This window comes from Myxocyprinus asiaticus, chromosome 43 (genome assembly GCF_019703515.2).
Source record: "Myxocyprinus asiaticus isolate MX2 ecotype Aquarium Trade chromosome 43, UBuf_Myxa_2, whole genome shotgun sequence".
NCBI classification, from domain to species: Eukaryota; Metazoa; Chordata; class Actinopteri; order Cypriniformes; family Catostomidae; genus Myxocyprinus; species Myxocyprinus asiaticus.
Genome location: NC_059386.1, coordinates 20,407,409 through 20,434,026, shown reverse-complemented (window position 1 = coordinate 20,434,026; position 26,618 = coordinate 20,407,409). Strand labels below are relative to the sequence as shown.

The following is a 26,618-nucleotide window of genomic DNA, read 5'->3' as shown; positions in this document are numbered from 1 at the left end:
TGTGAAGTGTACGCCCACACTCTCAATACTACAAAAAATGTCCAGCAAGGCCTGGTAGACATTTTTTGATGTTCATTCCCACCCACAGAAATTAAGTAACCTAAAATGATCATTTATTAGAATTAACGTAAAATCTATAAAACTATCAATGACATATGATAAGAAAAAAAAAAAAAAAAAAAAACACAGAATCCTTAGACATGTTAAATTGAAATGCATGCTGGTGCATTTAAAAATGCAAGCTTCCTACCTTAGTGATTACATTGTGCTATTAAGGTATAGATAAACAAGTTCATTATAATTGAATATGATTACAATTTCAATCTAAAATTCTGAATAATTACTATATATGTATGATTGCATATATAAATGCATACAAATTATAAATATGCGTTCAGCATCATATTAAACAATTGTGAAAAGATCTTGAATCTGGTTCTTTGTCTTAAAACCACTTCTCCAAGGTGGAGCATGGTGGCACTACAGTCTACTACAGGAACAAATCCAGTCTTCTCCTCAGTCCTCCTCGTTTTCCCCCCTCTGTTCCCCATTTCGTACCGCTCCCCACGTGTCGAATATATTAGCAACCCAAATTAGGAGAGGCCGGGCCTTATCTGGGTGTCGGATTTCATTCTCAGAGGTGCGGTTTGTCCATAGAGCGCCCGGTCCAGGCACAATTGGATGCTGGGGTGACCGTTATACAGAGGTGCACTTTACTACTACAACACAGAGGAGATCGTAAGATACGGATCCAATTTTTGAATGGAATAGTGGATTGCGGACCTGCTCACACCTGACGTGCGACAGCCGAGGGTATAGGCTATTATTTGCCGGTTAAAGCAAGAGGTCTGCAACCAGAGGGGAATCAGAATTTAACCTGCTTCCTATGGATTTAATGCAAATTTATTAATCTTAAACAAACCCGTTTCTTCCCTCTGGATTCCCTTTGTGGCTGGAAACCGGCTGGATACATCTGCATACAAATTGGATTGGAGTGAAACAACGGATGCTCAGACAGTGGCGGAGATCGTTCAGATGAATGTAAGAATCAGTGTCATTATGAAAATCGTATCATTTACAATGCCTCAAGACAGTGCTTAACAGAATTTCTGACATCTTTAGCGTTTGCGCAAGGGGAAATTTGGAGTGCTGCTTTATGTTATTCGTTTTACTCCTATTCATATCTTTGTGTAGGCAAAACCAAGCTCGTCTTTGTGTTCAAGAGTAGCCTACATGGGCAGTTTCATTAATTCCCTTATACTTCAAACCCTTATTAGGTGACTACTACAGTAGCCTATGTTAGTCCGCGCATTTTAAATGAGTTTGGTTAAAGCAGCATGCTGCGGTAGTATTGATCCGTTAACACAACACCGCGTTTTGCCAATTGGGAAAAGCGATTTTTCCAAAATAGATGAATGTGTCCTAAATTGATACATTGATTTATTTTTAAATTCATGAATCTATTCATAAGATAGGCACAGTCGCCTATAGAATCCCAGCAAACAGAACGTTCCCATAACGTTAGTGTATGGTTCCCATTATTTATTTTGGGGATTGTTTTTTTTTTTTTTTTTTTTTTTTTTTACATTCTTTGAACGTTCTTTTCATGTTATATATATTTTTATAACGTCAAACTAACCTTCCCAGAATGTTCCAGGTAGGTTTTTTTTTTGTTGTTGTTTTTGTGAAAATCTAGTTAAAATCTATTAGAACAGAACGTTAGCTAATGTTTATTGTTTAACAACAAATAACGTTCCCAGAACCTTCTCGAGAAGTACTAAATCAGTAAAATTACCCAGAGTTATGGAATGTTTAAATACTGTATCCTCTAGTTAATAGCTGATGTCAACAAACAAGTAATAGGCTATATTAAGCTATGTCAAAAAAAAAAAAAAAAAGACAAAAAAGACAAACAAAAAAAAAGATATATATATATATATATATATATATATATATATATATATATATATATATATATATATATATATATATATATATATATATTTATTTATTTATTTATTATTATTATAATTATTTTTTTTTAACCTAAACTTTAGATTAAATGGGGTAATATAATTCGAGGAAAAATTCATCCACCTCATCTATACTGTTATCGAGCAACGAACTCCCATTTTAATCATACAGAGACTGTTGGTGCCCGCAAATCTGTTCCTGCTCGGAGCTGCATTAAGATCGACGCGCTCGCGTGCACTGTAAACATACAGGCTACTGTTCATTACAACGAAAGCGTTCCTGTTTTGTAGCGTCGCTGACAGGCGTGAGTGCCACATCTTTCCAAGGCAGAGAGTGGGACTGTCCCTCTATTCCTCGCACGTAAACTCTAAATGGCCAAGCGAATATCGGTTTCTTCTTGGGCGACGAGGCGTGCAATATCCTGAAAACCAGCTCTCTCTCTCTTTTTTTTTTAACCAGAGACACATGTTTGAGTTTTTTGCTTTTTTTCTCTCTTTCATTGGCGACTGCGGCTTCTGGACGCGTATAGAGTACTATGAGTACTATGTTCCTGCACGCAACGTATAGCTGCACGCACCTCATTGCATTACGGCGTGCCTATTATTCAGTTTCTCATTCATACTACACAGGCTGTAATTAAGCATCACGAACTTGCAGTCAAAAGAGAAGAAAGCAGTTTACTCACTAACGAACGTGTGCAAGGCATGTGTAACAGAGTGTGGTTGCAATGACAGACGTGGCAATCTGGGTTTGTATGCACCCCACATGTACAAGGCTAGAGGATGCTGTGTGAGTGCAGATGTGTATTTATGACATTTTAACACTCTAAACACGTACAACTGCTACTTTGGGATAACAAATTCTGGGATATACTCCCTGATAGCACATGTACATCATCCAGATGTCTATTTGATGTGTGTGTTTACATCTGGAAGACATATTGTTTTAGGCTGTTTGCTCATCTGCAAAACGTCTGTAAGACGTTTCCTCTCGGATGTCGTAAGCAGATGCCTTTGAGACATTTATTATTTATAATGTTTGTAAATCTGATCTTTCTAAGATGTTTAGCAGACGTTAATTAGATTGCGATGCTTTCCAGATGAAAAGATCTAAAACGGAGATGTCAGAGTTATCTCAGAGACGTAGGCCTATCTGGGCTGACATGTAGGGTTGCCAACTTTCTACCAGGCAAATGCAGGACTTTTGTTTTCAGCGGGTCTCCTGCATTCGTTTACATAGGAGAACAATTGAAAAACAGCGCGGATGAACGCAAAAGCATGTTTGGTGCAAACAGACCCAAAAACGATTAAAATGAAAACGGCTTTAATACAACGACCAGGAAGAACCAAATTTCTATCAATATTCACTTTTAATAAACACTTCTTTTTGCCAAAAGAATTAAGCTGCAATCAATGGAGAAAGACAATATTTGTCTGACAAGCGTTTTCTTTCCCATATTAAATTTAAGCCTTTTTTACTTTTTAAAACTCAATGAACAGGCTTTCTGTTTAAAATTGGGGTCATCAGACAGTATATGACTAATGTGTTGAAAATAGTATAAATCAAACTTAACATTAAAATAGTGTTTCTCTTTGGATTATATTATAGTTGTTTTGGCAGTAAATAGTGTTTATTTATAACAAGGGAAATGTAAGAAAATCACATAAAATGTTTTAACTGAACTTGTACTGTATCCATGGCCGGGTCTAATGTCCTAGGTGTACTTTGTTTTTTTACGTTCCCGATTAGATTGCACCCTGTAGACGGCATTGCCTTTCAAAGTATACTCTTTTGACCACAAGCGAATACAAATGTGTTTCGCCGCATGAACACTACGACTGCTTTGTGATACTCTTTTAGTACAGTCAACGGCAGGTGGATGTGCCTCCGATGTGCACAGACGAGGACTGTCCGCATGATGATATTTGCGTCACGCATAGTGTGCACAAAGTAAGAAGCAATGCAGACAACCAAAGTATACTTTGTCCTTTAAGGCCCGGGTATACTTCAGTTTTTCGTGTTCCTGATCGGATCATGCCGGTCGACCGCGTTGCCTTTCAAAGTACTCTTCTGACCGTGAGCATATATGAACACTTTCAATGCATGCCCACTACAACTGATATGTGATTCTGCTACGTGTTTGTATTTGCTCATGGTCAGAAGAGTATACTTTGAAAGGCAGCGTAGTTGACCGGGTGCGATTCGATTCGGAACACAAAAAAACGAAGTATACAGTCCGTACATGTACTGTGTGCGGAGCAATCAGCAACATGGACAACAGAAGTATACATTGGGGGGGGGGGGGGGGGTCAAGGGGGGGCATTGCAGATTTTTCTTGTGCCACAATGGTGAGAAACAATTATCATGCACTCTAATGCTTTATGTTTGACAACATTTTCCTGCTTCTGACAGAAAACATACGCTGATTGTCATTGATCCTTCCCCCGGCCGCATCTATCAAAGTATGGGGTCACTGTAACATATCAACAGCCGATATCTCACACAACTCATGTGAAAGGTGTGTGTTTCAGGACCATTTATCTCGGTTTAAATTTAATTTAGAAGTTTGGGTGTGAGATGCTAAAATACGGAAACAAATGGCGTCCCGTATCTGTATGGATTTCATACGGAACCCAATTTTGTTCCCTTAAAAAAGGAACGATTCTGTATTATATGAGACGGTTGGCAACCCTGCTGTCATGGTCCCCTGACTTTAACAAGAGCCTACCAACTTAGCAATCTGGGGCTGTGCTTTTGAGTTGAAATGTACTCAAGACTGATCCAGGACTATCTTAAAACAATCTTTTATATTACAAATTAAAGTGCAAAACTGATCTTAGAACAGGAGTCTAGGGAGCTGTCTAAATGGACGTTTCCCACATCAGAGCATTGCTGATGTCAGGAGCACATGGCACATGTGCAAACTCAGCATGAGACACACATTAAAAAGCAGTAAAAGAAAGACATACCCAGCGAGGGGGATTCTGTTCATACTGTTGCCCATCAACACTTGGAAACTGATCAGAGGCAATGCTTGGTGGGAGAGAGGAGCCATTTGATTTAATTAGACTAAACTAAGAGAATAGGGCGTGTGTTTCAGTAGGAGGGGGATTTGAAACCACTCTCCCCAAAAATGCTTGATCATTACTGGGCGAGACTCAGTATCAGCATAATTTTGTTGAAGGATTTCTAATGATTTTATATTGAATGTAATATTCATTACATAGAAATTTCCTTTTCCTCCCTTTTTTGCAGACACTGAGACAAAAACTATGAGATTTGATATGAGGTTGTTCAGCAGTCTGAACTCTTTGTTGGTCTTGGGGAAGCCAAATTTAATCTGTTTCCTGCAAAACCCGCAGTCGGAAGTGGAGAAATAGAACGTTCGCTGAGTGATTTCCCTATGTAGATTTGATGTGGGATATCAGGCATGCATTTCCATTTCTCTTTCCTTTTGTTTTTAATTGAAGCCTTATAATCATCTCAGAATTGTTCTTCAGAGGAAACAGATTGTAAGTGATTTTGTGCACTTGCAAAATTTGACAGAAATTACAGGTTTAATTTCTGATGTTATGCCTGGATTTGGCACTGCCCCCCCCCCCCCCCATTGGAACGGATGACAGGTGATATGCAAATTGCAAAAAATACTTTTTTCTTTCTTTTTTTTTCTTACTTTCTTACTGTAAGTCTGCAAAACATTCTGTTCTAATTAGTTTGTCTAGCCATCTCTATTGCTGGAGCAAAGATATAATATCTAAGTGCTCCAGACTGCTGTTCTGGAGACCTAGGTTTCTTTTTTCTATCCATAAAGTGTGTTCCTACTAAGGGGTGGGACGATATGGTTATCTCATCATTCGGTTCGATATGCGATATGAGGTTGAGGTTTTTGCCGTACTTCTACGACTATTTGTAAAGAACAAAATGCCCTCACAGTGACGTCATCATGAGCAACAACTTACTATAAGTAAATAAGTAAATCGTTTAGCTAAGTTTTCAATGGCAGCAAACTTAGGCGCTTCTCTTTCGCAATGTGGCCCCGTTTTTTTTTTTAGGGCCAAACTATTTACTTATTTATTTATAGGTAGCAAGTTGTTGCTCACGGGTGACATCATTTTGTTGTTTACAAAAATTCGTAGAAGTACGCCAAAAATCGTGGAAATGCCTTTATGCGTTTTTTAAGATATGAGCAATCAAACATAGTGGCCCCGTTTTTTTGGGGCTACCCTGTATATATATATATATATATATATATATATATACACTCACCAGCCACTTTATTGGATAAACCTGTATATCTACTTATTCATGAGATTATCTAATCAGCCAATCGTGTGGCAGCAGTGTAATGTATAAAATCATGCAGATATGGGTCAGGAGCTTCAGTTATTGTTCACATCAACCATCAGAATGGGGAAAAAATTTGATCTCAGTGATTAAGACCGTGGCATGATTGTTGGTGCCAGACGGGCTGGTCTGTGTATTTCTGTAACTGCTGATCTCCTGGGATTTTCCACACGCAACAGTCTCTAGAGTGTATAGAGAATGCTGTGAAAAACAACCAGTGAGCGGCAGTTCTGTGGACGAAAACGCCTTGTTGATGAGAGAGGTCAATGGAGAATGGCCAGACTGGCTTGTAGTGAACAGAATAGCATCTCAGAATGCACAACATGTCGAACCTTGAGGCGGATGGGCTACAACAGCAGAAGACCATGTTGGGTTCTACTTCTGTCAGCCAAGAACAGAAAACTGAGGCTGTAGTGGGTCTACCATTTGTGTACCTCAGCAGAAATCCAGATTTGTCAGACCAGGCGATATTTTTCCAGTCGGCTACTGTCTGGTTTTGGTGAGCCTGTGCCCACTGCAGCCTCAGTTTCCTGTTCTAAGCTAACAGTAGTGGTACCCAGAGGGGTCTTCTGCTGCTGTAGCCCATCCGCCTCAATGTTCGACGTGTTGTATGTTCAGAAATGCATTTCTGCATAGAACTGTTGTAACGTGTGGTTATTTGGGTTACTGTCACCTTCCTGTCGGCTAAGTCCAGTCTGGCCATTCTCTTCTGAACTTTGTCATTAACAAACTGTTTTTGATAACAGAACTGCCAGATGTTTTTTGTTTTTCGCACCCATTCCATTTACTCTCTAGACACTGTTGCGTGTGAAAATTCCAGGAGATCAGCAGTTACAGAAATACTCAAAGCAGCAGCCTGGCACCAACAATCATGCCACGGTCTAAATCACTGAGATCACATTTTTTGATGGTTGATGTGAACAATAACTGAAGCTCCTAACCCATATTTACATGATTTTAAACATTACACTGCTACCACACGATTGGCTGATTAGATAATTGCATGAAAAAGTAGATGTGCAGGTGTACCTAATAAAGTGGCCGGTGAGTGTATATACTGTATATAGTATGATACTGTATATAGTATGTGAAAGTGTCTTTTTAAGAATTGCGGCTCACCGCACATTATCAAGAGAGAGTCGCAGCACGTCTTTTTTTACTGCATCCCTGCTATGTGTTATTAAAAAATATATACAGTACTGTGCAAAAGTCTGACATAAAAACATAAGATGTTTCACATAAACATTTGTCTTAAGATGGTTATTTATATCTGCTACTTTAGTGTGTCAATAGGAAATATACATTTTATACTCCCAAAAATTCCTTTTGCAAATAGAATAGAATAGAAGAACAGGGAGCCCTGTAACAGATGGCATGGCCCCCACAGAGCCTCCCACTGAACATTGGGTCAGTCTGGAATTACACAAAGAGACAGAAGTAATTGAGACAGCCTAAATAAATAGAAGAACTGTGGCGAATTCTCCAAGAAGCTTGGAACATCCTATCTGCCAACAACCAAGAAAAACTGTATCCAGGTGTAAGTAGGAGAATTGTTGCTGTTTTGAAGGCACACCAAATATTGATTTAGCTCTTTTTCTGTTTACTGGACTTTGTATGACGTTAATTGATTAATGAAAACTATTTATGTCATAATTTTTTTAAGAAATCCACACTTTGAAAGTTTTTCACAAGTGCCTAAAACTTTTGCACAGTACTGTATTTCTACTTTTTGATCATCAACTGACTGTAAAGAACAGAAAGGATATTAAAAGGCATATTACTGAATGAAAGTGAAGTGCGTGGATCTCATCTTTGACGGACACACATTAAACGGAAGAAATGTTCCATTTTAATTTCAAGCACTTTACAACAAAAGATTTTTCAGGTATTCCAGTACTTACATTTTTTTGGACCTTGTGCGATCCCTGTAAACAGTGTAGAAAAAAGCGTGAGAGAGATTTTGATGTTTGACGGTTCATTTCATTTATGATCACATGGAAAGAAAACAATGTTCGAAATATCGAATTTTGCCTTGATATAGTTCCTCATTTATTTTGGTTTGCAAAATTGTAATATTTAATATATTGTCCTATCCGAAGTTCCTACCAAGAGTCATTTGATCAGGTGGTGATCTATTTCTCAATGTTAAAGGGATAGTTCACCCAAATATGAAAATTCTGTCATGTCATTCCAAACCCGTATGACTTTATTTCTTCCTTGGAACACAAAAAGGAGATGTTACAGTATGTAGAATGTTAGCTTTAGTCACCATTCACTTCACAAAGATGTAATGAAAGCGAATGGTGACCTAGGCTAACATTCTGCCTTACATCTTTTTTGTTCCATGGTCATGGACAGGTTTGGACATGTGTAAATGATGGCATAATTCTCATTTTTGGACAAACTACCCCTTTAATGGTTACTGAAGTGGTTTCATCTTGTTTATGCCCATAGGCTTTTAATCTTGTCAAATTCTACATTTTACAACTAATGATCTGATTCAGTTTAATTACTATAAATAAGTGAAAAGGCTGATAGAAAAAGAGTAAAATTCTTGAAATCAAACCAGGTTAGTGAGTCAAGCAAAGCACACAAGTAATCATTGCATATTGTAGACAAGAGCTTTCAATGCTTCACTCTACTCTAACCTGAGCTGCTCATTGACTCAATAGTAATGCCATTGAATCATTGAGAGCTTCATTCAGATTACTCCAGTACTGACTCTTTGTCTAACAGTCCTTTACAGCTTTTAGTCATTTTTTTGTCATGGTGGCACTGTGGCTTTGTGTTTTTTTTTTTTTTTTACCTCTGAGGACCTGTAACGGTTGTTCTCAAGCATCAGCACTGTCAAATGGACTGGAAACATGCATGCTTGTAGATAAGGCCTGAGTTTGGACAAGCCAGTGTAAAATTCTACTCAGCATAGTTCCTTTTCTTAATAGAATGGTACTCACAGTTGGTGGTGGATTGCCATTGGTGTAGGCCTTTCTGTAATACTAATATAGACAGGTGTCTGTTATACTGTATACATCTTAATATTAACAACCCCCTTACCTAACATCTAAGAAGAAAGATTGAATTGGTTGTATTAATCTTGGTTAAAGCTCAATAAATGAGCTAGTTCACTATGGTTACTGTTAAGTGAAAAGAATGCTTATAGGGCTTCTCATGTGTTTCAGTGATGTAACAGGGACTTTTTATTAGTCTATTTCAATGTGGCTGAACCTTTACACCAGCAAGTTCAGTATTTCAGAGCAGAACAGTTGAGAACATGAAGTAATGTGAAGTAACCTGGGAGACATGGGAACGTGAGATGTGCCATCTCGGTGTTCAACTTTGTTAAACAGTGCGTCACATCTTATCAATTATTCAGTGGACTTGTTTGTATCACCATCTCCCTTTTCCTGTTACATCCCGTTCCTCGAGAAAGAGCATGCTGTACACCCACCCGACCCTGATCAGGGAGAGCACAGGTTTTCATTAATTTACTGAAGCTGACTTTCTCTCTCTCTCTTTTTTTAGTGCACATAGTAAAATGAGTGTTCCGGGTTCAATACAAGTTAAGCTCAAACGACAGTATTTGTAGCATAATGTTGATTACCACAAAAATTAATTTAGTCTTGTCTTTCGTGCCATTCTACCTTCCACAAGACTGAGCCGTTGATTTAGCCATGCCCCCATATCCAAAACACCACACTGATATCGTTGAAACCGAAACAAAGCATGTTCCCACGGTTGTCAAACACAACAGTGGTGAAATAGCATCCTCAACTGTCAAATTATAAATCAGAAAATGGCTATTAGCCTCAATAATTCACTGCAATGACAACACTATGAGAACACACAAAATGACTGACAGGCAGAAAGCATCAGAGGCCGCAGCCCGCGGATACATTTTTGTTTGCTGTTTACAAAGTCTAGAGCTGTCACAGAGACTGGTGAGAAATCTCATGACATTTATTTCAGTACTATCTTTCAGGGAGTAGGATTTTTTTTTTTTTTTTTTTTTTTGTATACTTTTCCATGAAAAAAATCCCTTACAACACCTTTAAAAAAGCAAAAATCTGGGTTAGAGTGAGGCACTTACAATGGAAGTTAATGGGGCTAAAAATTAAATGTAAATGTTAAAATACTCAGTGTTTCAAAAGTATACGGTAGCCACAATATCCATGTATATGTAAACAATATCCGTGTTAACATGATTTTAGTGCGGTAAAATCACTTATTAACCTTTTCCTTAAATTATATCCAATTTGACAACTTTGTTGCCATGATGATGTAACGCTGTAAATCCGAAAACGACCGTAAAAACGATGATTTAAACAGCTTTACAGCTCAAATAATACACTCAATGTAACCACAATTTTTTAAAGGACGAGTCGAAATTTAATTTTGTGGTAATCAATATTATGCCACAAATGCTGTCGATTGAGCTTAATTTATATTGAACCCGGGATATTCCTTTATGGGTAATTCATACTTACTGGGTGAACAGGCTTCATTTGGTTAGCCTAAAAATCATGACGAAATGTCATTTTCGTTGTGCTAAGGTGTTTGTTCTCCCCCTTAAGGCGCGGTCAAACATACCTTCGCATGGTGAAATTCGCAGGCGTAATACAATCATCTCAATGGGAATCCACGCGATAGTGAATTTTGCTCACTGGAATTCCGGTGGCAGAGAATTTCCCATCGCAGATTTCAAGTTCAAGTTTGGTGAACTTTGACAGGCGAATTGACCAGTGGGAAGTTGCTTGGTTTGGGCGGTGCTTCGTACACAGATACACTAAATACTCACAATGGACATGGATATTTTAGTGTTGAATTTTTTTTTAACTTAAGTCTCACAGAGTATAAAGTGCAGCATTAAAAATAGGCTGCTTGAAGTATATTTTTGCTGGTTTCACACTCGTTCAAGTCCGCCCATGCCTTCTTCGCCCGTATAATTTCTCAGTACGAAGGTATGTGTGGCCACACCTTTAATCTGATTACATTCTTGAACTGCATTCTTGAAAACCTTGCAAATTACACAGCTAATAGGCAAATTTCTTACATTTTTATTTTTACTTGTGTTGTAATTATGTACTTACAGTACAACTGTCTCATGGGGTGAGGAGAATCTACTAAGTTTTAACAACCCTGTTTTGGCTTTTGACACTGTGTTTTGTATTTGGTTAGTGGATGTAGCCTACTGGTTTGAACAAGACAAACCAAGATTGGATTTTATGCCAATGAAATATCTGTGCATATTTCTACAGTGCCTGAAACCTGTATGGATGCAGTGTCAAGCACGTGAAATGTCTCACCTGGACTTGTGGGGTCATTGCTTTAGCCCAAGCGTTGTTTTTTCTGGACTTGCCTGCAGTTCGAGAGGGAAATTTGGAACATTTTCTTCCTCGCTGTTTTGCCACAACTACAAACTCCATGTTTCTGCAGTGACTTTTTCAGGAAACCTCATATCCTAATAAACCTGTGCCACAGAGAGACCATAATAAAAAAACAAAACAAAGAAGTGTGTGCCTGTGTGGAGAGAAATGTCAGGAAAATTACAGTATATCACACCAGTTTCCCAGGATTACGTCATTGGTATGTCAGTGAGTCCAAACTGGGGATACATGTTTCATTTACTCACCTGATGATGGAAGTTGTTTTACTTCTGAGATTTTTCCTCACACCATGTTAGTGTGATAGCGGAGGGTTTTATCATTTTCCTGAATAACGTATTGGGGCTGGTAAACCTCCTGTGATCCACAAACAGTGGATTTCTATTGCACACAAAGAGATACAGTATAGAGTTTCAACCTTGAATTCACTATTCACGTCTTAAGCTGTTTTGCATAAGTGAACTGAGGTTTGTTTTACACGCTGAAGAAATTAGTAGTAATTGCCCTCAAAAGTGTAATCTTGGGTTTTATCCAAACACATTACAGATGACGACTAAAACAAAAGCGCTCTTGGGCAGCTATGAGCTCAGTGTGTGAGTCACTGTTAAAACATGCTGATAAGGGTTTTTATTGAACCTGATATAACTTTACTGTACTGATAACTATGTACAAACCACTATCTTTGTAAAGAAGTTAGTTTTCTTTGTAGAAATATGGAGCTTTACAACTCTAGTGTAGTTTTATACCAGTGCACAACTGCAAAGTCAGTGTCAATGGCAGGACACACAAATGGTTCTCTGGAAGCCCTTCCTGAAAATACATTTTCATCCAAAATAGCACTCCTTCCTCTGGTCCTAAATTACACAAACTTTGTGGCAATTTTATAAAACATTAATATCCGTACTATGCCAGTGCAAATACCACTACATACCGCTTGTGAGATCATATATTTTTAAAAGCATTTCTTCTTCAGTGGATGCTTACTGGTGACTGAGTTTTAGAGGCATTCAACAAATGGTCCATAATTTACATTATCCTTCTTTGCTGATCTGTCACCTGCTTCCTCAATCATAGCAGAGCACAACTAAGACAGACTCATATCAGTTGGGATCTCTTACTAAGCCCCGACTGCCACCTTCACTGTTAAACTAACCTAATCCAGCCTCCTGACGACAGCTGGATGGCTAAAAGCAGAAAGCCCAAGGAGGTCTGGCACTGTGGTTGTCTAAATACTGAAAACTGAGAGGGAGTGAATTCCATATGCATTTAGCCTGCGGAAATTGTGGCAACTGTTCATCCGTATTCAGTCATTTTAGACCCATCATAAGCATGGGTTTTGGTAAAAGAATTCTTATTCATCCCTCAAATAGATTTGTTTCTTAAAACTTAAACTTATTTATGCTAACCTGCTATGGTTTCTGCCACAAATGAGCATAGTTCAGCATGAATGCGAGTGGTTACAATGTGTTTTTTTTTTATGCCTCTAGTATGGCATAAAATTATTGGGACAGTTTGGAATTGATGAAGTGTGTAAGCAATATAGTATTAACCCTCCTATGGGATTAGTAAATGAGCCCTACCTTTGGTCCTCTCAGTCATTTTTGACTGGAAAGAGCAAAGGTGTATCTTTTTTTTCTTTTTTTTTTCTTTTATGTTGATGATGATAATGATACCATTTCTTCTTCCTTGAAGTAATAACAATAAAAGTATGCACTTCTTTGGGGATTTTATGCTATTTTGATCTTATTTACATGTACATTTCTCAATTTTACCATTATTATGTATATGCAAATAAACAAATTTCTAAAGCTTTAGTATAGTAAAAAACACTTGCTTCTATAGGTTTAAACATGAAGAAAATATGAGAATGTGACATATATTGGAGGTAGATTGCTGCCATCTGGTGAGCAAAATCTAAATAACATGACTTGAAAATCATGTTGTGACAATAATAGCCAGTAGATGGCTGCAGGGTCTCCTGAACAGTAAAGCATTTTGCCTTGGTGCTGCTACAGAATGAACTGTGAGCATGGCTTGACAAGGCCACATTTATATCTTAGATCTGTTTGAAAATGTCTTTGTTTACATAACAGAAAGATGCAGTGTTTTGTCTGGAAGGTAAGGCACCTACATCTAAGCATAAATTTTCCCACAGTGAAAAAGGTATATTTTCATACATTGGAGTCACTCAGAATGTATTCTTTGATCTTTGTTCCCTGTGTGTGTGTGTGTATGAGTGTGTATTCTGTGTTCTAACTTCTGGCTGTGTTAGTCTCACCCATTTATTTCTGTGTGTGTGTGTGTGTGTGTGTGTGTGTGTGTGTGTGTGTGTGTGTGTGTGTGTGAGTGTGTGTGTGTGCATGCGTTTTCTGCATTGTGGGTGTGTTATTGTCTCACCCCCTCATTTCTGAGTGTGTGTGTGTGTGTGTGTGTATCATTGTGGCTGATTTATTGGTTTTATTTGACAAATAAAAAAAATTTAAAAAAAGATCTGTGTTATAGTCTCACCAGTTCATTTGTGTGTGTGTGTGTGTGTGTGTGTGTAAGTGTGTTTGTGTGTGTGAGTGGGTGTGTATGTTTTGCACTCTGGATGTTTTATAGTCTCACCCTTTAATTTCTGTGTGTGTTTGTCACACCTGAGACTTTTGCCCTAGAGGCCACCAGAGGTCGCTAGGAGTTTAGTGACTTTTAGTTTGAAGTTTTGTTTTTAACTACTTGTGTCTCTGTTCCTGGTTCCTGCCCTGATTGCTCCCATCTGTTTCTCGTTTACCTTGTTTGCCCCAATGTATTTAATGTCCTTGTGCTTGTTTAGTCTTGGTCAGTTGTTGTTTCCTGTTATCCCCATGGATGTAACATTTGTTCAGTTCCCGAGTTTTAGTTTAGTTTAGTTTAGTTTAGTTTAGTTTTGTTTTGTTTCTGTATTTTCCACGTTTTTTATCTGGACTCATTTTCTTATTAAATCAAAGCTGCACTTAGATCCTGCTCTCTTGACTTCCTCCTGCATTCATTACAGAACAACTGACCAGCAACTATGGATCTAGCGGCTTTGCAACTGCTGCATCTCAAACAGAGAGACCAAACCATAGAGCAGTATACAGAGCTTTTCTGCAGTCTCGCCCAGGGTTTTGATTGGAGGACATCTGTCGCCTTGGACTCAATGAGCCGGTGAAGTCCTGCATGCCTAGAGGCAGGTGTGAACTCTCTTTAGTAGAGTTCATTGACCTTGCTTTGAGGCTCACATTCTCCCCTTACACTGTGGGTTATGGCAGGAACCCCATGCCACTACCGGCGCCCATGCCTGCCACGGCCATCAAGCCAATGCCCAAGCCTGCCACGGCCAACGAGCCTGCTCTTGAAGCCTCGTCCATCCCAGAGCCAGCGTTGGCAGCCTCGTCCGTCCCAGAGCCAGCGTTGCCAGCCTCGTCCGTCCCAGAGCCAGCGTTGCCAGCCTCGTCCGTCCCAGAGCCAGCGTTGCCAGCCTCGTCCGTCCCAGAGCCAGCGTTGCCAGCCTTGTCCATCCCAGAGCCAGTGTTGCCATCCTCGTTCATCCCAGAGTCAGCGTTCATGCCCGTTTCAGTGCTAGTGGAATTTTCGGTGGGGGGGGGGGGCACCATGGCTCAGCCCCTCGAGCCTCCCACACCTCTGCCTTCCTTCATCGAGCCTCCCACGGATTCGACTTCGTAGTCTCTCACAGCTGTGCTTACAGCTGTCTGGAAGTGGAAGAGAAGAAGGGCTCCTACTTCCCAGGCACTGCCCGTGCTCACGACCACGGAGGCCGTTCCCCCGTCACTGCCCGTGCTCACGACCACGGAGGCCGTTCCCCCGTCACTGCCCGTGCTCACGACCACGGAGGCCGTTCCCCCGTCACTGCCCGTGCTCACGACCACGGAGGCCGTTCCCCCGTCACTGCCCGTGCTCACGACCACGGAGGCCGTTCCCCCGTCACTGCCCGTGCTCACGACCACGGAGGCCGTTCCCCCGTCACTGCCCGTGCTCACGACCACGGAGGCCGTTCCCCCGTCACTGCCCGTGCTCACGACCGTGGAGGCCGTTCCCCCGTCACTGCCCGTGCTCACGACCGTGGAGGCCGTTCCCCCCGTCACTGCCCGTGCTCACGACCGCGGAGGCCGTTCCCCCCGTCACTGCCCGTGCTCACGACCGCGGAGGCCGTTCCCCCTGTCACTGACCGGGCTAATGACCACGGAGGCCGTTCCCCCTGTCACTGCCCATGCTCACGACCACAGAGGCAGTTCCCCTGTCACTGCCTGTGCTTCGGACTACAGTGACTCCGCCCTCAGAGTCTTCCACGGTTCCGTCCGCTCTCCCATAGACTCCACCTCCAGAGGTTCTGTCCGCTCTCCCTGAGACTCCTCCAGCAGTTCCGCCCACTCCTCCTCCAGCGGCTCCGCCGCCTGAACCAGTCCCGGCCCCCGTGGCCGCCTACCAGGCCTCCTGACCCAGTCCCGGCCCTGTGGCTACCTCCCAGGCCTCCTGACCCAGTCCCGGCCCTGTGGCCGCCTTCCAGGCGACCAGAGGGCGCTAGGAGTTTAGTGACTTTTAGTTTGAAATTTTGTTTACCTTCTTGTGTCTCTGTTCCTGGTTCCTGCCCTGATTGTTCCCAGCTGTTTCTCGTTTATCTTGTTTGCCCCAATGTATTTAATGTCCTTGTGCTTGCGTAGTCTTGGTCAGTTGTTGTTTCCTGTTATCCCCATGGATGTAACGTTTGTTCAGTTCCTGAGTTTTAGTTTTGTTTCTGTATTTTCCAAGTTTTGTATTTGGACTCATTTTCTTATTAAATCAAAGCTGCACTTAGATCCTGCTCTCTTGACTTCCTCCTGCATTCGTTACAGCGTTTTCTCTGCATTGTGGCTGATTTATTGATTGTATTTGACAGATAAAAAAAATTGGTCTCTCCTATTCATTTTCAATGGTCGGTCAATTTTGACCACTAAGACAAAAGGTACTTACTTTTTTTTTTTTTTTTTTTTTTTTTTTACGACTACTTAGACGTATCAAATCATGCCCAAATTATTTTGGTATGTTTAGAGTTCAAGTGGAGGAAAAGTCACCAAGTCTTGTACCGCTCAGGTAAAGGAAACTATTTTTAATAAATCAGCAAATATGATTCTGGCCAAAAATGGCCGAAGATCATAAGAGGGTTAACAGTGGTTATTGCCTTGGACATACACTATTATTTTACAGGATTTATTCAAATCAAACCATTTTCATTGCCTTATAGACTGTATATCTTTCTGTGCTTAAAATCTGTAGTGTTGCTATAATTCATCTGGTAAGCATGGCATTAGTCTAGCAACGCAAAGGACATGGGCTTGATTCCCAATAAACAATCAATGAAAGTTCCAGACTTTCATTACATTATATACTATTGTACTGTTAATATGTCTGAATAGTTCACCCAAAAATGATCATTCTCTCATAATTTACTCATTTACCCTTATGTCGTCTCAAACTTGTATGACTTTCTTTCTTTCGCAGAACACAAACAAAGAAATTTTATTGGAGATGTGATGTCTGTTACATGAGAACAGACCAAAATATACTGTAGCTCTTTTTTCTCTGTACATCTTGCCATTGCAGTCTCTAGGCAAAATCATGATTTCAAACTCGTTTACACTTCCTAGCGCTTGACGAAGTGTAATCAAGCTTGAAATCGTGACGGAGACTGCTGATGTCAAGATTTATAGTTCTAGGAGTTTCATTTTACTATAGACCGTAAATCTTTCTGTGCTTAAGCTCTGTAGTGTTGCTTTTGCTCAACTGGTAGAGCATAACACTATTCTAGTAACGCAAGAGTCAGGGGTTAGATTTTTTTTCCAGGACCTCCATTGCATTATAGATTGTAAATCACTCTGTACATAAGCTCTGTAATGGCACTATTCTAGCAACGAAAAAGTTAATGATTTGATTCCCAAAGAATTCACATACTGAAAAAATTTATATGAAAAGGTAACTACTGTATGTAAGTGACTATGTAAGATGGTTTGGATAAAAGTGTGTGCCAAATGCATAAATGTAAATCTGATAAAGCTTGTTTTACATGAGCATTTTAAATGGAACATTTTAACTGATAGGAGAACAGCAGTATGCCTAAAATGTGAAGATCCTCAAGTCCAGGAGATTTCACTGCTCTAGTGATCCAAAATTACATGGCTGTGAGCTGCTGCTCTGAACAACTGCAGAACTGCTGTGTGGTGAATAGAACAACCAGCCCCCCGTACAGGTTTTCCTCAGACGCCTCTGTCAATCACTCAGTCTGGCCTGTGTTTCTATGGCGTGATGAAGAAACCGTCAGCTCTTCCGACCCCTTTGACAGCATTTTTCTGCTACCGTATGTATTTTAATAAGTCATTGCATATAAGAATAAGGCACATTGTTGAGGCAGGGTGGCGATGCATTGTGAGCCTCCATGACTTCAGAATCTGTTTAAATTGGTTCAAAGTGGCCCCCGAGTACCCTAAAATGTCTGTTGCTTTCATTAGATGGAGCATGTAGGGGCCACCACAGTCCACAAAAACCTCTACAGGAGGTCCTCTGATCTAGAATTTCAGGTTTTTGGCTTTTAGAATTTTAGAAAAATACATCTCTTTTTTTCTGTAATCCCTGCTAATGTGGCTCCTTATTGGTCACTTAATTGTGCAGTCTACAGGCTTGTTACTGTCAAGCAGTAAAGCATCGCCCTGAAGCTTTCTTTGCTGTTCTTGTTTGAATCTCTGCTTCACATCTGTGAAAATCAGTTTTGTATCGCACATGGGATACAGACTGATAAGTCATGGAAAACTGATGGTCATTTTGATATTTGTTGTAGATATCCTGACCATGTAATTAATATGTGTAAGGTCAAGGCCGTAACCATGTTTTGAACATTGGGAGGGACCAAACCATTTTGGGGGTGGGGGGGGTCACGGGTGTTGAGGTCACAAATAATGGTCCTCTTTGGTCCTTTAAAAAGGAAAAGGCGCTGAATGCAATAATTGTCTGAATAAAGGCTTGAAATGCGATAAAGGCCCAAAATTGTATAATTACTGTTTTTAAAATATACATGTATTTTTAAAGTTCACACAGTACAAGACAAACACTGTATCTACATTTCTAACAATTTGCCTGTTTCAGTCATCTTTTCCTTTTCTTTCTTTTTTTTTTTTTTTTTTTTTGTGCTGTCTCAAAGAAAAGATTAATATAATTTGAATTTATTTTCATCACTGATGGATCTGTAAAATGACATGACTGTGTCAGCTGGCTAGCAAAAAGAAAATACACAAAATTATTTACTGCCCTCAAGTTGTTCCTCATTGTTTTTCTTCCCAGTAGAATCTTAACACAATCTTTTCTTCAAGAATCCTAACGTCAGTTCATACTGACCACTGCTGTCAAGGTCCAAATAGAAAAAAAAAAATATTATAATTATAAAAATATTATAAAAGTAGTCCATACAACACATAGCTGTTGTATAGCCCTAGAAAGCTTGGAATATAATGCACAAGTCATACTGTTATGATGTCTTTATACTGAACCTTTAATTTTACTTTATAGTATTTGTCCTTTTCGAAGCTTGACAGCTCCTACTCACTATAAACTGTTATTGTACGGAATAGAGCTGCTTAAAATATCTATTTTTATGTTCCAAGAAAAAACCCAGCATATGGGTTTTGAACAACATAAGGGTGAGTAAATGAGTGAATAAAAGTACATTTTCCAATTTTAGGTGAACTACTCCTTTAACTGGTGGCTCATCCTCAAAATAAAATGGTCTCTTTTAAAAGAAGACTCTTAGGAGATGCTGTACAAAATTCAGAATTAATTAAAGACATAAAGAAATTATTTAGAAAATCTTAAATTGATTTTGAATTATTACCTAATAATATTTGCATTAAGAATATATGACACTGTCCTTGCCAAAACCTAAAAGCACAAAATCTGGCCATATCTGATTATTGGGGGGATTTGTCCCCCTCAAAGTATATTGTGGTTATGTCCCTGTGTAAGGTGCCCCTACACATGAAAGGCTGCAACCATATCAGTAATCACATGTTGGTGAAGGTCTCGAATATTTGATTAGGACAGACAGAATGGAGCCCTCCTTGTCAACTGTGTTTATGAGGTTAATTATTTGTAAATGCCAGCCTTTAAACAAAACCACTTGTATACACACACACACACACACACACACACACACACACACACACACACACACACACACACACACACACACACACACGCTTAGTTTTTCTGTCATGTTGGGGACTTGCCTTTGACTCCATTACTTTTTAAACATTGTCTTTCACTTCAAAACAGTTGACTCATAAAAGCCTCTTGTTGCCACTAGAGGGAGCCTGGTTGAATAGCCTTGCAATGAATCAAAACTGAATTCATGTGGTTTTTCTGGAGGGCCTTTTCCCTCTTAAAAATTACATTAAAGTCCAAATTCAGTATTTCTTTTATTCCTTCAGTGAGTTCTGTGTGTCTCACAACTCTTTTTAAAATATAGCTGACAAGGACAAATTGCAATTGTAATCCACTTATATACATTGAGACCACAACGATTCTCGTTGATGATCTGGTATCATTATACATTGAGGTTTGAATAACACAAATTTTACCAACAGTTTCTTTCAGTGTAAAGACTCCTGAGGTTTTACTGCGAGTTCCAGCCAAAGTAGTATAATTTCCTAATTGTGCTAGTGTGCTTCTTTAGTGGCATATAAAATATCCCAAGTCTGTCCATCTGTAGCAGATTGCTTAACAAAATATTCGGCCTTCACTCATTTGAAAAGAAGAAAGATACTTTCCAAACACATATGCCAAACTCCTGTCTGACCTTTTGTCTGAGTAATCTCTCTCTCTCCTCAAAATTAGAGTATATAATGCAAAAAAAAAAAAAAAAAAAAAAAAAAACATTTTTGTCTTGTTTTTCAGTAAAAAAAATATCCAAACATCCTTAAAACAAAATAAATGTACCTATCAGGCAAAATTGTGACAGATAAGACTTGTTTTCCCCATATATATAGTGCTGTCAGTCAATTAAATTTTTTTATCAAGATTAAACGCATTATTTTTTGTAGTTAATTGCAAATTCTGGGTAAATCGATTAATCGTATATTACATTTATGCATTTGGCAGACGCTTTTATCCAAAGCGACTTACAGTGCAATTATTACAGGGACAATCCCCCCAGAGCAACCTGGAGTTAAGTGCCTTTCTCAAGGATACAATGGTGGTGGCTTTTGGGATAAAACCAGTTTGGTGATTACCAGTTATATGCTTTAGCCCACTACACCACCACCACTCCTGTATATATATATATATGGGCATTAAAACTCTTATCCTCATGTCTCATTCTCCATTTGGTGATAGTTAAGACTTGACGTGCTTCTGTGGTAATTAAAATAATTATAAAGTCCCTTACATAGGCTGAAAAATAATACTTTTTCTATCACAAGTCCCATCTGGGCTTATTTTGTACATCAAATAGCATTAAGAGCTCCTTTCTCCGTCATTTGATCAATAACATGTTGCGCTGTTGTGTGTGTGTGTGTGTGTGTGTGTGTGTTGTGAAGTGTGCATCAGTGTAATGACTCCGGGCAGACACATCGCAAAGGTTCCGCCCTTCAAACAAGTGTTTATGCTGGTTTATGCTGTATTGACGGGAAATGCGTTAATCACGTTTAAGAAAAATAACGCATTAAACTTTATTAATTAATTGCCTGCGTTAACATGTTGATTCTGACAGCAGTAATATATATATATATATATATATATATATATATATATATATATATATATATATATATATATATATATATATATATATATATATACTGTATATATTAGAGCAGGAAAATTTAACACGTTAATTTCCACTGTCAAACCACTGTCAAAGGCGAAACTGCTTGAGTGAGACCCAGCGTGTTTGCAAAGACAAGGACCTGGCCGTTTAGCAAGTTTCAGCCAATATACATGTAGAGACTGAACGGCAGCCAGAGAAAATACATTTTTGAGATTTTAAACTTCAGCTAATTTAACTTCTGCATTCCACTTTTTTTATATCTGTATGTAAAGTGTCTAAAAATGCCTTGGCAATGTACATTTAAGTTTCTCTTGCCAATAAAGTTTGATATAAACTGAATCTGCCCATTAAAAAATTCCACTGTAAAACGGCAGAAGATTTTGCCCAATTTTAAATTACAGTATGTCCACTGATTTTATGATTTGTATACATATACTTTTATCAGTATAATTGACTCTATCCAAAAAAATTATGAACATTTTGTTTCATTAGAAAACAAAGAAAAACACTGATTAAAATAATGACTTTTTTGCAGTGTAATCTCTCTTCTTTAAAACTGTTTTAAAGTTGATACAAAGACAGAAGTCTGTAGTACTTCAAAATCTACTTAAATAATTCCCCCCTTTTAAACCGTACTCAGAAAGCATTCTTTGTGTTAACACTCCAAGTAAACAGTGGTGTGGAAATTACGGAGTCAAGTGAGAGGGGCTTTTCCTGCCACCTGGTACCCAGTCCTTCAATGATAAATTATTCTATACCATATGACATTGCGCTTGAGCAGGATGATACCCACTCATCTGAAAACAGCTGGAAAGGAAACATTTTAGGAATACTCCTCCGCAAAAGAGTCTAAATGAGGATCCATTGTATTTTCGTGTAAATTAGTGATTTAAACAAGATTTCTTGATTATAATAGATTGATCTCTTTATTATGTTAGACATCTTATAAACCGAAGTAACTTTAAGTTACTGAAGCTGTTTGGACTGTCTGACAGCATCGCAGATAAGGCATGGAGGAACCATGGGAATGATATGTGTGTGGACGGAGTGTTATGTTTTTAAAAGGTGGATCGCATAAATAAGAGACTGTACTACATGTGGAAGCAGCTTATGATTTTTACTGCCCTAACTGGGGGAAGCGTCTCCTTTCTAATGATTCCAGCTCTTTGTGTGTGACAGTGAGGGAGTGTGTAAGGTCTACATTGTTATAATTCATCATAATATTTTGCAGTACTTTGTAAACATGATAGCACCTTGTGACAATCTATCTCCTTTTTTGCAGGTGTGAAGAAATCTTGGCACGATGACGCTGTTTAATAGCTTTGGGAAGAACACATGTGGACAGTTTAGTATATGGGTTTTCTGGAGGCTAAGGATGCTTTTGGTGATTTGCGTAGTAATGGGACTGTTAACGGTAATGGTCGCAGAAGATGGTACACCAGGCATTTTGGAGCTTCAGTTAGATGAGGAACAGCCGGCAGGAACAATAGTGGGTGACATCAGTGCTGGCTTGCCCCCTGGAGTTACGGCTTCACTATACTTCATCTCTGATCACGAAGGTACTGGCATTGGTAGCGATCTCCACATCGATGAAACAACAGGGATCATTAAGACTGCCAGGCGACTTGACCGAGAAGAAAGGGACCATTACAGTTTTATCGCTGTCACTATGACAGGTCTTACAGTCAAGGTTTCCATCACTGTAAATGATATAAACGATCATGCCCCTACATTCTCCAAGAAGAAAGCTTCTTTGAAGATCCCAGAGCACACAGCAGTAGGAACAAAGTTCTCAGTTGAGCCTGCTACTGATGCGGATAAGGATCAGCTTACCGTACAAGGGTATCAAATCAAAGATGGCAATGTAGGACAAGTGTTCCGGCTTGAGACCAAAAGAGCAGCAAACAAAGTTCTTTACCTTGACCTGGTAGTCAATGGTGTCTTGGACCGAGAGAAGAGGTCCTCTTATTCTTTGGTGGTGGAGGCCTTTGATGGTGGATCTCCAAGGAAGACTGGTCAGATGACTCTTGATGTGTTGGTGCAGGATATTAATGACCACGCTCCTGTTTTTAACCAGAGTCGCTACCATGCCATCATCTCTGAGAGCCTACAACAGGGCAGCAACATCCTGCAAGTTTTCGCAACAGATGCTGATGAAGGAGATAATGCCCTTGTGCTCTATGAGATAAACCGACGTCAGAGTGATCTGGATCGCTATTTCGTCATTGATTCTCGCTCTGGGGTCATAACACTCAATAAACCTTTAGACTATGAGGTGAGGAAGGTCCATGAACTGGTCGTGCAAGCAAGAGATAATGCAAGCCATCCAGAGATTACCAATGCATTTGTTACAATCCACGTACGGGACTACAACGATAATCAACCAACCATGACCATTATCTTTCTCAGTGAGGATGGTTCACCCCAAATCTCAGAAGGTGCTCAGCCAGGTCAATACGTTGCAAGAATCTCAGTCTCTGACCCTGATTATGGCGAGTACTCCAATGTCAATGTGTCACTCGAAGGAGGTGATGGGAAATTTGCTTTGACCACTAAAGACAATATCATCTACCTCATCTATGTTGACCAAACATTAGATCGTGAAGAGAGGGATTCATATGAGCTTCGGGTCATGGCAACTGATTCTGGAACCCCGCCACTTCAAGCAGAGTCTTCGTTTACTATTCACATTACTGATGTAAATGACAACCCGCCTCTTTTTGACCAACAGGCTTATGAGCAGACCATTCCAGAAGTGGTTTTTCCAGGTAGTTTTGTGCTTCAAGTGACCGCAAGAGACAAAGATCAAGGTCCCAATGGTGATGTCCGTTACAGCATCCTACCCAACAAAAGAACACAAGCCAGTTGGTTCACCATTGACCCCATAACGGGTATCATAACCACGGCAACCCAGCTAGATTTTGAGATGGACCCAAAGCCAAGTATAAAAGTAGTGGCCACTGATGGGGGAAGGCCCCCATTATCGTCCACGGCTGTGGTAGAAATTGACCTCCAAGATAGCAATGATAATGAGCCAGTCTTTGGAAGCAGCTTCTACAACGTTTCTATCAAGGAGAACACAGCAGCAGGAACCTGCATCCTTGAGGTAGGAATTAATATTTTTACACCACTTTTCACATCACTATTGATTCACTGTTCATTTACTGCCTATAAAATTCCTCAGGTTTTCCAGTGCTAAATGCAACTGAATTTTTTATTTTTTTTTTACAAATAATTACAAATGAATGAGCCAAATTCTAGATTCAAAATAAGTATTATTTTCAAGTTACCCAAATTGATTTTCAATATTCTGCTTGACCCTGCTTGACAAGCCTAAGATGGTTTGCTGGTCTTAGCAGGTCTCCCAGCCTGGACAGGCTTGTCTGTTGGCTGGTTTTAGAGGGGTTTTGAGCACTTTTTAGCAGCTAAACCAGCCTGGCGAGTTTGGACTCCAATTAGACCAGCTTGGCCACACTGAAAGAATAGCTTTAACCAAATAAGACCAGCAAACCAGCTTAGGCTGACACTGTAAAAATTTGAGGTTTCACTGTCCAAGGCTATTTGTAATTATGACATATGATTAACAGATGTTATCTTCTCATAAAAAATAGCAGAAAGTGTTGCTTGGCAGATGGTAAATTCTGTCCTTTGTTCTTCTTTTGAAATTTTGATTCAAGTCTGTTTCCATGTTAATTGTTGCCACCATGTGTCAGTTGGGCCAACTGTTTTCTCAAGCTGTTGTTGCCCCTGTGGAAAAGAAATGAAAATTGGGGCATATTTTTTCCCATTTTTTTCTCAATAACAAGCTATTTCAGACTTCAAAGGTTCTCTGTAATGTCCTTTTCCAACAGAATCATCTGCTGAAAAATGCCCTCCAGAACAAACATTTTAGACAAATACTGGAATTCCACATTGTTGCTGGTTCATTTAACTTATATTTGGAAAGAGTGGTTGGTCATAATTCAGTGGAATTTGGTATGTGGGTTCACTATACAGAGAAAATGTGGGTGAGGGAGACAAAAAGAGGGATAGAAAGAGAGGGAGCTTTGCCACACACAGAGAGGGATGCATAAAGTGAGGAATAAAAAGGAGGCTAGAAGTGAACGTTAAAGACCGATAACTTAATCTTGGAAGCAAGTGGCCATTAGGAAGAATTCTATGAAGCCAAAAGATTTTGTAGTTTAGAAGAGCAAAAATGAGGGCTATTTAAATTTCTCAAAGAATTATGTATCAATTTATTAAAAATAAAGAAAGCCAAGAAAGATTTTTTCTCATTATTGGTCAACATCTTTTTAACTCATTTCAGGTCACAATCCAGCACAGTTGGTTTTTCAGTATCCTTTGCATGCCCTGCTGTCATTCCAGCATATTTCTTTTTTGGTTTCACTGGACCAGACCAGGGCATTTAGAGGATGAGTGTTTTTATCCAGAGCTCATTAGCAGCAGCCCTCATGGCACCAGACCGCACACACCGGCATGTATACCACCAAACCAACTGTGGTCCCTGGTTCTGATCCACTGAGAGACTGGACTTGGCTGGAGTCATCCTGGAGTTCTTTGTCTCTGATCGGCTTAAAAACAGACTTTTTTCAGTAATTTTATGAATCCCTTTCTTTGGCAACAAGCCTCGTACAATTTGAAAAATCAGGAGTAGGAATCAATTTGTGCAATTAATTATTAAAACTAAGGGGAGGATTAGCTAAGAATGATTTATTAGTGAATCCAGCTAATAACATTGTTTATATCCACAAGCTGTCTGCATTGTTTTAGCAGCCAATTCACTAAAGGAATTATTCAAATCAGGTACGGGCACAAACACAGCTAAAATTCAACGCTGTCTCATGACAAGTTGTAAAATAAGTACGGCATGGTGAATTCGTAAAAAATCTTACGAGTTGGCTTGTACAAAAACTTAAATGTTTTACTTCCGTAGATAAAATGGTCCCATTGGTCAGGAACCAATAAACGATATTATCTGTTTAAGTTTAACCCTTATTTGTGTACCACGGAAGAAAGAAAACATAGGGGTATAGTGGTATAGGGGTAAATCTAGGCAAATAGCGCTGAGTTTTGTGAATAAGGCACACTCTAGAATGTTTGTGCTGAAAAAGAAT

General features: G+C 39.4%; 1 protein-coding gene across 1 annotated transcript in view; it reads left to right on the top strand.

The window, feature by feature from the left end:
• Positions 1–711: 711 nt before the first annotated feature.
• dchs1b (dachsous cadherin-related 1b) overlaps positions 712–26,618 on the top strand; it is a 157,382-nt gene continuing 131,475 nt past the window's right edge. The window contains exons 1-2 of the mRNA XM_051686208.1: positions 712–1,041; positions 22,787–24,610. Coding sequence (XP_051542168.1) covers positions 22,808–24,610 — 1,803 coding nt within the window. The 5' untranslated portion in view covers positions 712–1,041; positions 22,787–22,807. The remainder of the gene's footprint in view (positions 1,042–22,786; positions 24,611–26,618) is intronic.